Here is a 15,031-nt window from a genome sequence, read left to right on the forward strand (position 1 = left end):
GAGATAAGGATGTGCATTTATTTATGATGAATGCTTACAAGACCCGGAACTATACTCAAGTTAAATGTTTTGACATAACTAATCGTAAATGCACAAGTGATATCGAGTAATTTGAGTTCGATTATATTCAATTTGCTTTTTTGTGGATGCATCTGTGTTTTATAGGGTTATGTAACCTAATTAACTTAATTCAGTCTAAACTAACCTATACACTAATCGTTATCCCATTGTGGTTAATAATAGCCTTTAACAAATTGTGCTACATAGCCGCCGGCCAAACAGTCGCCTCGGTATTAAAATAAAAATAGTGTACAGGCGCCAGATCAACCAGGCTGTAATGAATATGTGGGTCAACGGGTGCCAGAAGCAACAGCTTGGTTGATCATACAAGTGTCAGACAAGCCTGGCCCCAGGCCGGGCTCCGGGAGTAGGAAAGATCCCGTAACCCTTCCGAGGTATATCAAATGTGTCAAAGGTAAAGTGATCAAAAAGACCAGAGAAAATTGCCGTCTGATGCCTTTAAATTAAAAAAGTACATCTTTCTCACTATATGAACATGACTGAACCATCACCTGGAAAAATTTAATCTGATCAGCAAATTGATGAAACAGTCATAACAATACAATGCGAACTACATCAATCGGAGCACCGTAAACTCGGTATAAAGATGACCTAATACGAATCTAAACTTTTCACAACAGTATTATAAAACCCCTGCAAATACAGTTTAGGAATATATATCAGATAAGACCAAAGATAAGATTAATGTAGCGATAAGGTGTTACTATACATTAGCAGGTCCAGGGGTTGGACTGCTCACCTCTACTACACCACACATGAATATTTCATTTTAGCACCAAAAATTCTTTATTAAAATTTTTTTGAAATTGCTTTTTGAAAAAAAAAAAATTGTGAGCCCTGAACTTTCTTACCTCCTTCACTGCCTGCCAGGCCAACGGTGGATGATCAAAGCAATAAAACATCATGGTAAAAAACATTGCTAATAATTCTGATCTGTTTTTCCCCTTCCCCTCCACATTACATCGTATAATGATCCCACCGTAATATTTAACATTTGTTAAGACGTTGATAAACCAAGAACCCATAAGAGAATTGGTAGCTTTCAGATTAAAATAAATATTAGGGCAACAAAGTTTCAAAACTCAATATAATTTAGGAATCACTAAATAATGAGTCTGCCAACTAAATGAGTCACAACGTATTTATCAGGAATTAAAGTATAACATTCTCTCTACCTGTTAGACGCGCATTAGAATCGGGGTATTCTTTGCAGAAGTTAGCTTGCATGCAACAGCAGCAGTACCCAAAGATGCAAGGAGGATGAGGTCCTTACAACCGACGGGATACGCTAATTATTGCTATTGCAAAAGGTCCATATTGCTTGCACTTCAGCAAGAGTATGGTATTAATTACATATTACTGTAAAAGGAATGCAGCTCTTGATATTTCTTTTTTGTATGCCAGTCACATCACTTAGTAACGTAAGGAATGCATGATGCCGCCAAGTTGGAGAACATTGTGCAATGAATTACCCATGGTTTTTTACGCTTCAAATGACAAAACGAAGTTCTCAATGTTTTCCAAAACATTTTTCGAAGAGGGAGGAAGAGTAACCTGTGACCTGTTAATGATGTCGGAGACCTCTCCCCCCCCCCTCCACAGGCCCTGTTTCAACCAGGCTTTCTCAATGAAAAATAACTATTGCTACAAGAACTACTTAACTGCGAGCACGAATGTAAGAAAAAGTTTGCAAGATTTACCTGACAGCTTATATACATTTTCATGGTGCAACAACATTTAACAAACTTCCGGTGAACACTTGTTGGTAGGATGGCAGTATCTCCGTCAATAGTTCTGTTTACCAACCTGCTATTTCCTGGAGTAATCTTGCAGTTATTATTCCTGCACAAGTATTAAGTTTATGCTGATCTACTAAGGACAATGATATACCTAAATACGTGTATCTTGGTGATACATCGTTGTCCAGCTTTTCTTGTGCTGTTATTGATGGGAAGATGAGGGGAGGGAGGTTAAAATAATGTGGTGCCTCATCATTATACCCTCAAGTAGGTTTCGCTCCAAATTGTTCAGCAAACAATCGCCTTATAATTTTCCTTTGTGCAGCACTACTCAAATTGAACCAATTTCAAGGCAGAATCGAAAAGCTTGGACATTGCATCATTTTAGTCTAGTCCCGGTGCTCACCTATGAGTTTATTCCCTGTGCATATACTGTATTCATTTTCTACTGCAAAATATTAGATAATGCCTTTCCCCACTTACTACCTACATCAGGTGCTTCATGTCACTTTTGTTGCAGTAGCCTTAGTGAGGGAGATGGATGGGAGTGGGGGTAAGGGGATTGGGTTGCTTTCTATGCGCAGCAAGAATGGTGGGCAAGGGCTCCCGTGCCGCTTGGCTGCTGGCAAGGAGCCAAATCCATACTCGCTACAAACACAGGACTTCCGTACGGGTCGTCGCCTCTACCCAGCTCTGCCATAGGCTCAATTTGATAAGACTGTGTCAACATCCTTGGTCCAAGATTCTTCAACCTTCTACCAGCGGATATATACTTCCGGAATATAGGTAGAAGCTTACAAGAGAAAACCAAGTCTCTACCTTCAACATGTGGCACATGGGACAGCTGTGTGAGGGGTCGCTGGCAATAGCAGCGATCCTTGATGAGTGAATGATTAATCAGGCAAACAATGAAATCTGGCCTCCGGCAAACAAGGAAACCTACCCTCCGGCAAACAAGGAAACAGCCTCCAGCAAACAAGGAAACATAGCCTCCGACAAACAAGGAAAGCCTCAGGCAAACAAGGAAATCTGGCCTCCTCAGGCAAACAAGGAAAGTTGGCCTCAGGCAAACAAGGAAATCTGGCCTCAGGCAAACAAGGAAAGTCGACCTCCTCAGGCAAACAAGGAAAGCTGACCTCAGGCAAACAAGGAAAGTTGACCTCAGGCTAAGAGTAGAAAAACCCTCGAAACTGGCCATAAGTACATCACACGAGGAATACACCTGAGCTGAGGTACATACTCCCAGAAAGCTCCCCACACTTTGGCGCAGAAAACGGAAAGGTAGAAATGGTAGAAAGTACCTCGCCCTTACCAGGTAGCACTGGCTTCCCTTTCTCAGCAGGTGCTCAGCCTTGGTTCTGAGGTCCTATTTTTTTTTTATTTCTATGTTATATGTCTGTCCTAACGCCAAAACGTTTACTTTTTATTATTTAATGCAGATATGCCTGCCTGAGTTGCCTCTCACTGTTCATCTGATCATCTTGCTCCTAAATCTTGTGCCTTCTCCATTGAGGTGCTGGTGGTCACGTGTCTTCGCTGTCTCAGATTCCTTTGCGTGTTAAAAGCCAAATAACACTTGCCTGCCACCCTCTGCTTCAATGTCACATAGATTGGAACATAGAACATAACTATGCGCTCTACACACGTGATCTGTGAAACATCCCAGAAGACATTGCCACTGCTGTCTATCAAACACCTGCATCTTTTTTTCCCCCTCCTCTTGCCCCGTCAACATCCACGGCTCCTGTATTTTTGTCCGTGTTTCGTTTCCCTCTGGAGACGTATGTTCACAGTAAACTACTACTTTGGAGAGGAAATAAACGGCATTTCGGTTTGTCCTGGACCATTATCAGGTCACTTGTGAATGGTCCAGGACATACGAAAACGTAGTCGAAAGTTTCATCTCTTAAGTGTGGGTTATTTGTAAACTGTTCCAGCTGTGGTATTGTGATTTTTTATTCTTCATGATCTTGATACATGTGCGCTTGCCGTCGTCTCTTTGCTTCCCTGGTTGTTACCTATTATCCCATTTCTTAACGAGTGTGTTCTCCTTTCCCCTCCCCCAGTCTTTTTTTTTTTTTTTACCACACTTGGTGACCCCCCAAAAAAGGATTTTTGACCCGGAGGGTTAGCCATCTAGGATAACCCAATAAAGTCGGTGTGTCATTGAGGACTGTCATATTTTCACTGGGTCCTTTAAAGTTAATCTTGTTCCCAAGGATGCGACTCACAACAGCTGACTAACAGCCAGGTACCTACTTACTGCTAGGTGAACAGGGACAGCATGTGTCAAGAAATATGACCAACGTTTCCATCTGTGCTGACTGTAATACAATGTAATCCTCGAGGTGTATTCTCTGAGGATACAGGCTTAATTCAGGTGAGCTTCTGCTTGGTCTCCATTCCACTTGCAAGTATCTATAGTCAAAGTCCTCTTTCTTATGTTCTTACCTAACTTTCACGTCTCTGATTTGGACTGGTGCTCTCTTTAATCACTTCCAGTTACACAGCTGAAACAGCCTTAATTAAACCTAACAAATTGGCACTTTATCGTATGTATCCATCTCTGCCTGGTCAACTTGGTAATGCTCCTAAAGATCATTATCCCCCATAACTCAGATAAGTTCACCTGGCTAACTGTATAGTGTTTGCAGCACAGTGCAGTGTAAGCACCATAACTTGGCCGATTGGTATTTGAGTGGAGGGCATTGACATGCATTGGACACTTACTGAATGCTTATTTATTTATCCTATAGTGAATTTAATCACCCTTGGTGATACTGTATTTTGCACTTTCCACTGTACCATGACTACCATCATCATCATCATCATCATATGAGTTACTATTTTAAGCGTGCGGATTTAAAACAAATCACTCTAGTATCTTCCATGTGTAAATAATAAAATGTGCTTTGCAATGGCACAGTGTGAAGAATTATGGGTGTTCCCAATATTTAAGGTTTTTAACTGACTGCATGTACAGTAAGCAATTAAAATTCTCTGCACATTCCAGAGATCTGCAATTCCACCAGCATTAAATGGGGCTGTACAGTACAGCAATACATATTTCAGTCTAGTAAATTTAAGTACCATGAGACAATCATCAATGACTTGGCCTCTCTGATTCTGAACTTTCTTGTTACACAGCTTATTTTTTTGCTGGAGTTTTGAAAGTATAATACTGTGACATTAATGTTCTTGAAGCATACAAAAAATCAGACATGGTTACTAGAAGATATCTTACTGACCTTGTGCAGATTACTTACACTTAGTTGTCTATTCCATTTTTTTCTTTTAATTTTTCCATGTCAAAGAAAGCTCACTTTCTAATATATTCTTTCCTTCCTTCTTTTTCTCTATAGTATTGTTTTTCATTGATCACATTCCTATAAAATCACATAGCTTATTTATTTTATAACTCACTCCTATTTTAATAGTTTTTAAATTTAAATTCTCTAGTTTATGTCTGATACTGCAATGCACATAAACAATTAAAATGTTAAATTTTAATTTGAAACATCAAAGTACTTTAAATAAATTTTCCCCACAAAAATTTTCCCCACACAAATTAACTTACTAGCACATAGTCTTAAAAGTTTCTACTGTACTTTAATAAATTCTACACAAGATTAAGTATTACAGTAAATGTTAATAAAGTACATACAGTACTTTATATTGGGGTTAAAATAAATACTTATGAATATCAATTTATGTCATCAACTAATTTGGCTTGGGGTCGAGTGTATTACCTATGCCTGATTATACAATATTTTAATTACAAAATAAGATCCCCTTTCCCTATTTCTACATAACTGTTCTTGAGTTTAAAATTTTATATGCTAAATATTTAATGCCACTGCAAAAATGCATTAGCAATATCAACAACATTACTGTACTGATAGGCATGTAGAAAATTTATAAATTTCACGTTCCTAAATGCTTTAAATTTTCAAAAAAATATTTTGCCTTTGGTATATTCCACATGCCAGAAGTAACACTGACATCACATTAAACAAATTAAATATTGTACCCATGAACTAGATGAAGTAAAAAATATCAAAACACAGAAAGCATGGGCTAAAAATTGGGGAACAGACAAGCACAGTCTAACTGCTACATACATAAGATGATGTGCTTGGGAAAGTGAGGGATTGGGAGAACTAATCAAGAATGATTTCATTTTGAGACACTTGAACTGAACTAAAAGTCAAAGTGATAAGTAACAAACACTATTTAACCCTCTGAGGGTCGAGAGGCCCTCTCCCAAACTTGTTCTCAGGGTCAAAAAATATTCGAACAAAAAAAATAATTTTTTCTTGTGAAATGATAGAGCATCTTTTTCCAATCATAATGACACCAGAGAACCCAATGTAAGTCCGAGTCATTGGTAAACGAGTACGTCGTTAAGTGAGGAGAGGCTGTACATCAATACAGTGGACCCCCGGTTCGCGAAGTCATCGGTATCCAATAAATCCGGTATCCGAAGCATTATATCGCAAAAAATTTGCCTCGGTTCCCATTACAAAACCCAGTATGCGATACGATTTGTACAAGACGTGTCCACGTGTGGCCTGAACTGCCCCGTGTGTGCCAGTGTTTACAAGCCAGTCAGTGTGCGCGCATCTAAGGATACATTCGGTACATTCCATATTATCCATATTATCACTGTTTCTGGTGCTTGTTTCTGCAAAATAAGTCACCATGGGCCCCAAGAAAGCTTCTAGTGCCAACCCATTGAGACCAAGGGTGCTAATGACTATTGAAATGAAGAGAGAGATAATTGCAAAGTATGAAAGTGGAGTGCGTGTGTCAGACCTGGCCAAGTTGTATAGTAAATCCCAATCAACCATCTCTACTATAGTGAGCAGGAAAACAGCAATCAAGGAAGCTGTTCTTGCAAAAGGTGCAACTGTGATTACAAAACAGCGATTCCCCTTCTAAACATTAAAAACTTCAACACTCTCCCCTCCCCCCATCCCATCAATCATCACCAGATCTTCATTAAAGGTAAGTGTCAATTATTCTATTGTGATTATTCTATTGTTATTGTAATTATTCTATTGCATTTAACTTAATATTTCATGTGGTGAAAGTTTTTTTTTTTCATACTTTTGGGTGTCTTGCACGGATTAATTTGATTTCCATTATTTCTTATGGGGAAAATTGATTCGCTTTCCAATAATTTTGCTTTATGATGAGCTCTCAGGAACGGATTAATAACGTGAACCGGGGGTCCACTGTATTGTATTGTGTGAAGGTATTTTTTTACTATACGTATATAAAATGTTGAGGGTTCCCTTACTATCCACTTATAAGAGATACTACAGCAAATGGCTTTTCAACACTAAAGGTACAGTAAAATTAAAGGCTGCAGCTCCATTCAAAATTCAACATTTAAATCTACACATCTTTATACTGTACATCATGCCTCACACTTATAGATGCTACACAAATAACCAGAACCTTGTAAAAAGAAACACTTTACTTACATTTTCGTGGTCCATGTGCTTTAACATGCGAAGCTCACGATACGTTCTCTTAGCATGGATGTGCGTTTGGAAAGGCCGAGCCAGTTTCTTTATCGCTACTTTAGTATGTGTTTTAGAATCCATTGCTGAACTGTAAGAGATGGGTAGAGAGAAAAAACTATTATCTTCAGACACAAAATAAAACTTCATGAAGTAAATGCGAGTAATCCATTTACTGGAAAACCAATTACTGTAATGTGTATTCACTTTAATGTAAGCATTATATCAGGATACTGGGCTTTATCAAGTAAAATGCTGCAGTGAAACGTTTTTTTGCTACTACTGTCATTATTTCTACTTATAATGTCATTAGATGATAAGAGCCACATACCACATGGAGAGTCCTTGATTATTCTTCCAATATTATAACATTTGTTTATGCTTTAGTCCATCCAATAAAAGTTTTTAAATACTTCAGCGGCAGCGGCAGCAGCGACTTCCAAGCTCCGTACTTTTCTCCAACTATCAGAGCTACCAATGCTCCTATGATGACCTAGTTACAAGCAAAACTGCACTACCCAACGTAGCACCCAGAATGACCAAAGATTACCAACAGTGAAACCTACAAATCAAAAATAATAGAGATCAAAGGAAAACTGCCCACAAACCGAAAGCAACACCCCACTGCCAGCCGAACAACGTAACCCTAAGCTTTGTATAACTACAACTTCTTAACTACAACAATTCCTGTAGTATTATGAGGCGCAATCTCAGAGGAAACAGCACCAAGGCCAGCAAGAAAACACCGAAAAATCAACTATTCAACAAGTGTAGCCAGGAGGACGCCAGCCCAGCAACCACCCCACTCACCACCGCTCAAGGCGACACCACAACAATAACAACAAACATGGCTGCCACCAGCCCATCCTCCCCTCTCTTCCCCGGATTCAACCTACCAAGTAGTCTCTCAGGTATGACCAACGATCCAGATACCCTAAAGACATGCATCTCCAACTTAGTTATTTAAAATATGAATCTTCGAGAGACGCTAACAAAACAAGACACCAGGATGACACAACTCGAGAACAAAATCCACAGTCTTGAACAAAAGTTATCAACACCAGGAATGACTAACTGTGACAAGACCATAGATAGCCATACCCAACAAATAATATCTCTTAATACAAAGGTTGAAGAAGCAGTAAAAGAATGGAAGAACAACTTAGATAACCAGTTCAGTGACTACTTTGCTCTCCAAGAAGATAAAACTGAACAAGATAAACTATTGGATGCAGTAATAGTTAACAGTCCACTTTTTCCCAGTGATATGAACCAAACAAACAGTAAAGAAATTACTCTGCAGATCATAAAGGACCAAACAAGTGTTATTGTACCAGAGTCTAAAATAAAAGAAGCCAGGTTACTAGGATCTCATGGTAGAAAAAGTGTTATACTTAGATTCCACTCACATGACAGGAAAAAAGACTTAATTATTGCATCTATTAAAGTAAAGAAAGAGGTATACATAAAGGAGTGTCTTACCAAAAAACGTCAGAACCTCCTGTATAGAGTCAGAAAACTTAAGCGGGAGAATAACGACACAATACACCAATGCTTCACACGGGATGGGAAAATTCTTGTTAGGAAAACGAATGTAGGTCAACTGTACACAATCACGAACGAGAATGATCTATCACGATTTCTCAGGGATACTAATCTTACAGAGAATAACTAAACAATGTCCAACTTAAAAGCCTACGTAGTGTAGTGTATGTTTTGCTCCATTATTGTTCAAATTTCATAGTACAATCTCTTAGTAATTAAATAATCAACTACCTCATTTTGTGATTTTACTAGTAAGCACAAGTCACCTTATGTAATTTTCTTATTTACTATTGTTTGCTTAAAAATTAGCTGAATTGATACTTTCTCTGTCCATATTACTACCTCATATTTTTTTAAATACTATCAATTGATATTACTTACTAAAATTAATAATTATCATTTTTACTATAATTTCAATTTACTCTTTAACATTTTTGACATTTAATAACCATTACTTGTCTAATTACCTTTACCTGTTTTAATACCACATTTACTATCTTAGAGTACTCTTAATTACCTTGTACTGCCATATAACCTCTAGTATAACTACCAGTGCAATATTGAATGAAATAAACATTACTTTTTCACTTTTTTTGTAATCATTATTACTTACTAAAATTTTATTAAACACCATATTTACTACCAGTCAATTTTACTTTTGTACATTAAACATTATTTTATACTTCCCATAACATTTTGTTGCCAAATTTTCAAGTTTGTATATTCAACTCCAACCTTTATATTATCCTTTGTACCTGTGTACCTGTGTACCTGTCTACCATCTTACTATCATATTATAACCAAGACATTACCATTGTTATTTTTTACTATTATTCTTTTGGTACTTTAATTGTGAATTTTATTTTGTCAATTTAAATCTAGTTATACTCTTGATCTTGTCAACAACCTATACCAGACTCTAGTGCAATTGCAAGTACCATTTCAATTAGTATTTTTATATTATAAGTTTATATTATAATTCCTACTCTAAGATTGTTTTCATATCTTAGTGACTATATTGTGTGTGCAATTAGTGTATATTTCAATTATATTATTGTTCAAGGCCCTTAACTATCTTTTGCTAACTAGTACCAACTACCTCATATATCTTTTTTTTTTTCTACTTTTTTTATTCTTTTGCTACCTTAACTTGTATATTTTATCTTGTCAATTTAAATCTAGTTATACTCTAATTCTTGTAAACAACTTATATAACACCTTAGTGCAATTACAATTGAGAGTCTTGTGCCTTTCTTATATTATTAGATTAAACTCAGTTGTACTATAGTCAATACCAAATTCATTATATTAGACCATACTGCAATTACTAGTGAGAGACTGGTGCTATTTTTAATTTGTATTTTTATATTATTAGATTAAATCTAGTTGTACTATAGCTCATTCTAGCTCAAAACATAGACTCCACATAAGTCATTATATTAGACCTTAGTGCAATTACAAGTGAGAGTCTTGTTCTATTTTAAATTTGTATTTTTATATTACTAGTTTATACCTAGTTGTACTTTAGTTCATTCTAGCACAACACATAGACAACATCAACTTCATTATGTGTAGTAGTGACTATACTCTACATGACCAAAATACTCTAGCTATATACTTATCCAAGCTTCCCACCACTACAGATATCAGTACTAGAACTCAACACATAACTCAGGATATAAATAACCATAATTTAAACCTAGAAGATGATTGATCACGTTGACCCTGATCTAAACCTCCATAATCTGACACCCAATCAAAACCTATTGGAAAGTAACTGCCTTTATTACACAGCATCACAAGCCAGCACTATCCTAAACAATGCTAAAAGCCTATCAGTACTTAACTACAACATCAGGTCCTTAAGCAAACACTATGATGACCTCCTGGCACTCCTTGAATCACTAAAGACACCCTTCTCCTGCATTATTCTTACTGAGACCTGGCTTAAGCAGGACACAATAGATATCTACCCTCTACCAGGATACACAGCAATTCACAACTGCAGACCAAACCAAGTTGGGGGTGGTATTGCAATCTATTACTCTAACCAATTATCTTGTATTAGCACCACTTGCTTTAGTGATGAATATGGGGAATACATTTTTGCTAATTTTACTGTAAAAAACCTTAAGACACCTATAACAATCGGTGCCATTTACCGGATACCTCACACAAACATCCCAAATTTCAGTGAGAAATTAATCACTAATAACAAACAGACAAATGAATAAGCACCACCTTCTCTTAGCTGGAGACTTCAACATCAACCTTGGCTTACTAGATGATCAGCCTGTAACTGATTTCATCAACAATATGAACAACACACTTCTCATACCAACAATAACTAAACCAACCAGGCTCACTGAGACAAGTGCAACCATAATAGACCACATATCGACCAATATACTAGCCCCCCTTAAATCAGGGATAATCACAGATAGCACTACAGACCACTACCCTACCTTCCTCCTGACAAACATTAATAAACCACCACTTGTATACAACAAAGTCTCATTTAGACTCCATGATGAGGCCTGAATAAGGAAGTTCACAACTGACCTAGAGATTGTTGACTGGCCTACAGAATTCTCCAAGGCCAATGGTATTGATGACTGGACAGACATTTTTCTTAACAAATTACGTAGACTATACAACAAACATTGTCCTATAAAAACGAAACAGATCACAAACAAACGGCTTGGTTGCCCATGGCTAACCAGCACCATTCTGAAATCCATTGACAAGAAACACCAATATGAAAATCAATATAGACAGGGCTTAATACACAAAGATATTCTTAAACACTATTCATCAGTTCTCACCAAAGTAATAAAGAAAGCCAAACAACTATACTACTCCAGTAGATTCACAGACACTAGAGGAGATATAAAAAAGACCTGGAAAACACTCTCTCAGATTCTAGGGACCCACAAACTGAAAAAAACCAAGAATATTGTCCTAACTAAACCTAATGAAACACCACTACATCCCACTGACACAGCTAACAAGATAAACGACTTCTTCTCAACCATAGGATCTAATCTCGCCAATAAAATCCCACATACTAATGCCCATGCCGGGGACTACCTAGATGGGAATTTCCCAAATTCCTTCTATCTTGCACCAACTGAGCCCTAGGAAGTCACCGAGATTATAAAGTCACTTAAAAACAACTCAGGGAATCTGTCTAATGTCCCACCATTACTGTACAAGCGAGCGGCCCATATCCTTTCGCATGCTATTTCATTACTTTTTAACAAGTCACTAGAAACTAGCACCTTCCCGAAACTACTCAAGATGGCAAGGGTTACACCAATACATAAAGGTGGTGACCCTACAGACTTAAACAACTATAGGCCAATATCAAACTTACCATTGCTATCCAAAATCTTTGAGAAACTCGTGCACAGGAGACTATATTCATTTATAACAGCACAAAACATACTCAACCCCTGCCAATTTGGATTTAGGAAAAATAAAAGCACTAATGATGCAATCATAAAAATGCTAGATCTGCTTTACACAGCATTGGAAAATAAGGAATATCCACTAGGAATTTTTATTGACCTAAGAAAAGCTTTTGACACAGTAGACCACGACATCCTACTCCACAAACTTGACCATTATGGTATAAGAGGCCATGCGCTTGCTTATTTAAAATCTTACCTTACTAATAGGTATCAGTATGTTACCATTAAAGACACAGCATCAACAACTCGGCCACTTGATACTGGAGTTCCGCAGGGAAGTGTCCTTGGTCCCCTGCTCTTCCTCATATACATCAATGATCTTCCAAACGTATCCCAACACCTGAAACCCATTCTCTTTGCTGACGACATGACTTATGTCATCTCTCACCCTAATCTTGCCACCCTCAACACCATTGTTAACGAGGAGCTGATCAAAATATCGACTTGGATGACAGCCAATAAACTTTCTCTTAACACTGACAAAACCTACTATATTATGTTTGGTAGCAGAGCAGGAGATGCACAAATTAACATTAAGATCGACAACACTCTAATTACCAGACATAATGAGGGCAAATTCCTAGGCCTATACCTTGACAACAACCTGAATTTCAGCACCCATATCCAACACATAACCAAAAAAGTATCCAAAACAGTTGGGATCCTCTCCAAGACACAATACTACGTGCCGCAAAATGCCCTTCTCACACTATACCACTCACTTATTTATCCATACCTCACCTATGCTATTTATGCTTGGGGATCAACTGCAGCAACACACCTAAAGCCAATAATAACCCAACAAAAAGCTGCAGTAAGAATAATCACTAAATCCCATCCCTGGCAACACCCCCCCCTACTCTTCATAGATCTAAACTTACTCCCAGTTCAGTACATCCACACTTACTACTGTGCAGTCTACATCTACAGGACCTTAAACTCCAATATCAACCTTGACCTAAAACGCTTTCTTGATAGTTGTGACAGAACCCATAGGCATAACACCAGACACAAACATCTCTACGACATTCCCCATGTCCGACTAAACCTTTACAAAAATTCAATGTATGTCAAAGGCCCTAAAATCTGGAACACCCTACCTGAGAACTCTAGAACTGCAGACACATTCATCACCTTCAAAACTACCAATAGAAAACATCTTATCTCCCTGATAAACCCCATCAACTAACTACACGAATACCACCTGGTGGTTCACACTTACACACACTCACTCACCCATTTGACCATAAACAGAAATATTAATCTCAATCTTAAAATAATGAATCCTATGATACTCCAATACTGAAACTATGTACTGTGCCAAAACAAAAGCATTCACATTGCTAAACTCACAAACTAGTATTTAGTCAATTAGCCATAATACCAACTTACCTCATAATCTGTAATATTTTAAAATAAAGAATTAAACTAAGTCTGCCCGAAATGCCTAGCCATGCTAGGCGTTCTAGTGGTACACTCTGTAATCATTATTTAACTACATGTAAACCACACAACAGCCAAATTCTGTAAATTCAACATTGTAATCTTTATAGAGAATAAACTTTGAATTGAATTAGATTTACAGCTGTACAAAAACTAAGAGGAAAACCTTTACACTACACAGAAATGAATGTTATGCTGCATTTTGTAGCTGGGAAAAGTAGATTGCAATGCAAAAATGGTGGTACAGTTTCCCTCTTTCACAGAGTGTATGATTAATCAACAAGAGCCTAAATTAAAGCTAGCATTCCGTTACTAATCCCCATGGCTGCCACTAGACTCTCTCACATTTGCAGTCATACTGTACATAGTAGAGATTATTTTAGGATTGTATTACGTGTTCTGGAATATTAACTTCATAAAGCTAAAAAAAAAAAAAAAAACACATCTGCTCAAGAAAGCCAAGTAGTGTGGTAGTCTCTCTGAGGATATGACCAACAACAGCCAGGTACCTATTTACTGCAGGTGCAAGGAGACTTGCCTATATGTGTCATCTCCTTTCAGCTGAGCAAAACATGCTACCACTGTACTACAAAGGGAAATTAATCTACAGGAGGGCCCCATCTTAGAGTATTTTGTTAATACAGTGGTTTTTCAATTATACCCATTCTTCATTTATTCAGGCTTCCAACAATAAATGTATTCACCACTCACTATAAGCTAAGTACAAAAATATTTTAAGGTAAGTAATTTGTGTACTGTATATGCATTTTTTAGGCCAACATCTAATGCTCACTTAATATATGAGAGTGTAAACACATTATCAGGCTTTTATTTGCATTTGAAAGTGAAGAAAGGCTGTTTCACTTTACAGTGATTTTCACTTTACAGCAGTAGCCCAAAACCTAATCTGCTGTATAAGCAGGGCCCTCCTGTACTATATATCCTGTACTGACCATACTAAATCATCTCTTTAGCAGTTAAGAGGACAACAAAGGGATAAAGAAATCTGAAGCCTTTAACAAACACTTCAAAGAATTTCTTTAATGAACAATATCACTGCATCGGTTATGTTAACAACTTATCCTGACAATATATTTTAATTCAGGTTAAATTTATATAATACTGCATAGTAATTTTACACCAGTTGCACTGCAAACCTTTTATATTTTTAAAGCTTAATTGCTATTATTAAAAGAATAGAATAATAACAAGCAACAATTAT

At 37.2% G+C, this 15,031-nt stretch overlaps 2 protein-coding genes across 4 annotated transcripts in view; both read right to left on the reverse strand.

Moving 5' to 3' along the window:
• LOC138852929 (sorbitol dehydrogenase-like) overlaps nt 1-15,031 on the reverse strand; it is a 614,649-nt gene that overhangs the window by 592,269 nt on the left and 7,349 nt on the right. The window lies entirely within an intron of this gene.
• LOC128688114 (mitogen-activated protein kinase 14) overlaps nt 1-15,031 on the reverse strand; it is a 214,308-nt gene that overhangs the window by 189,164 nt on the left and 10,113 nt on the right. For all 3 annotated transcript variants that reach the window (XM_070086606.1, XM_070086605.1, XM_070086604.1), the window contains exon 2: nt 7,310-7,439. In XM_070086606.1, coding sequence (XP_069942707.1) covers nt 7,310-7,439 — 130 coding nt within the window. The remainder of the gene's footprint in view (nt 1-7,309; nt 7,440-15,031) is intronic.

The sequence above is a fragment of the Cherax quadricarinatus genome, chromosome 19, assembly GCF_038502225.1.
Source record: "Cherax quadricarinatus isolate ZL_2023a chromosome 19, ASM3850222v1, whole genome shotgun sequence".
Lineage (NCBI taxonomy): Eukaryota > Metazoa > Arthropoda > Malacostraca > Decapoda > Parastacidae > Cherax > Cherax quadricarinatus.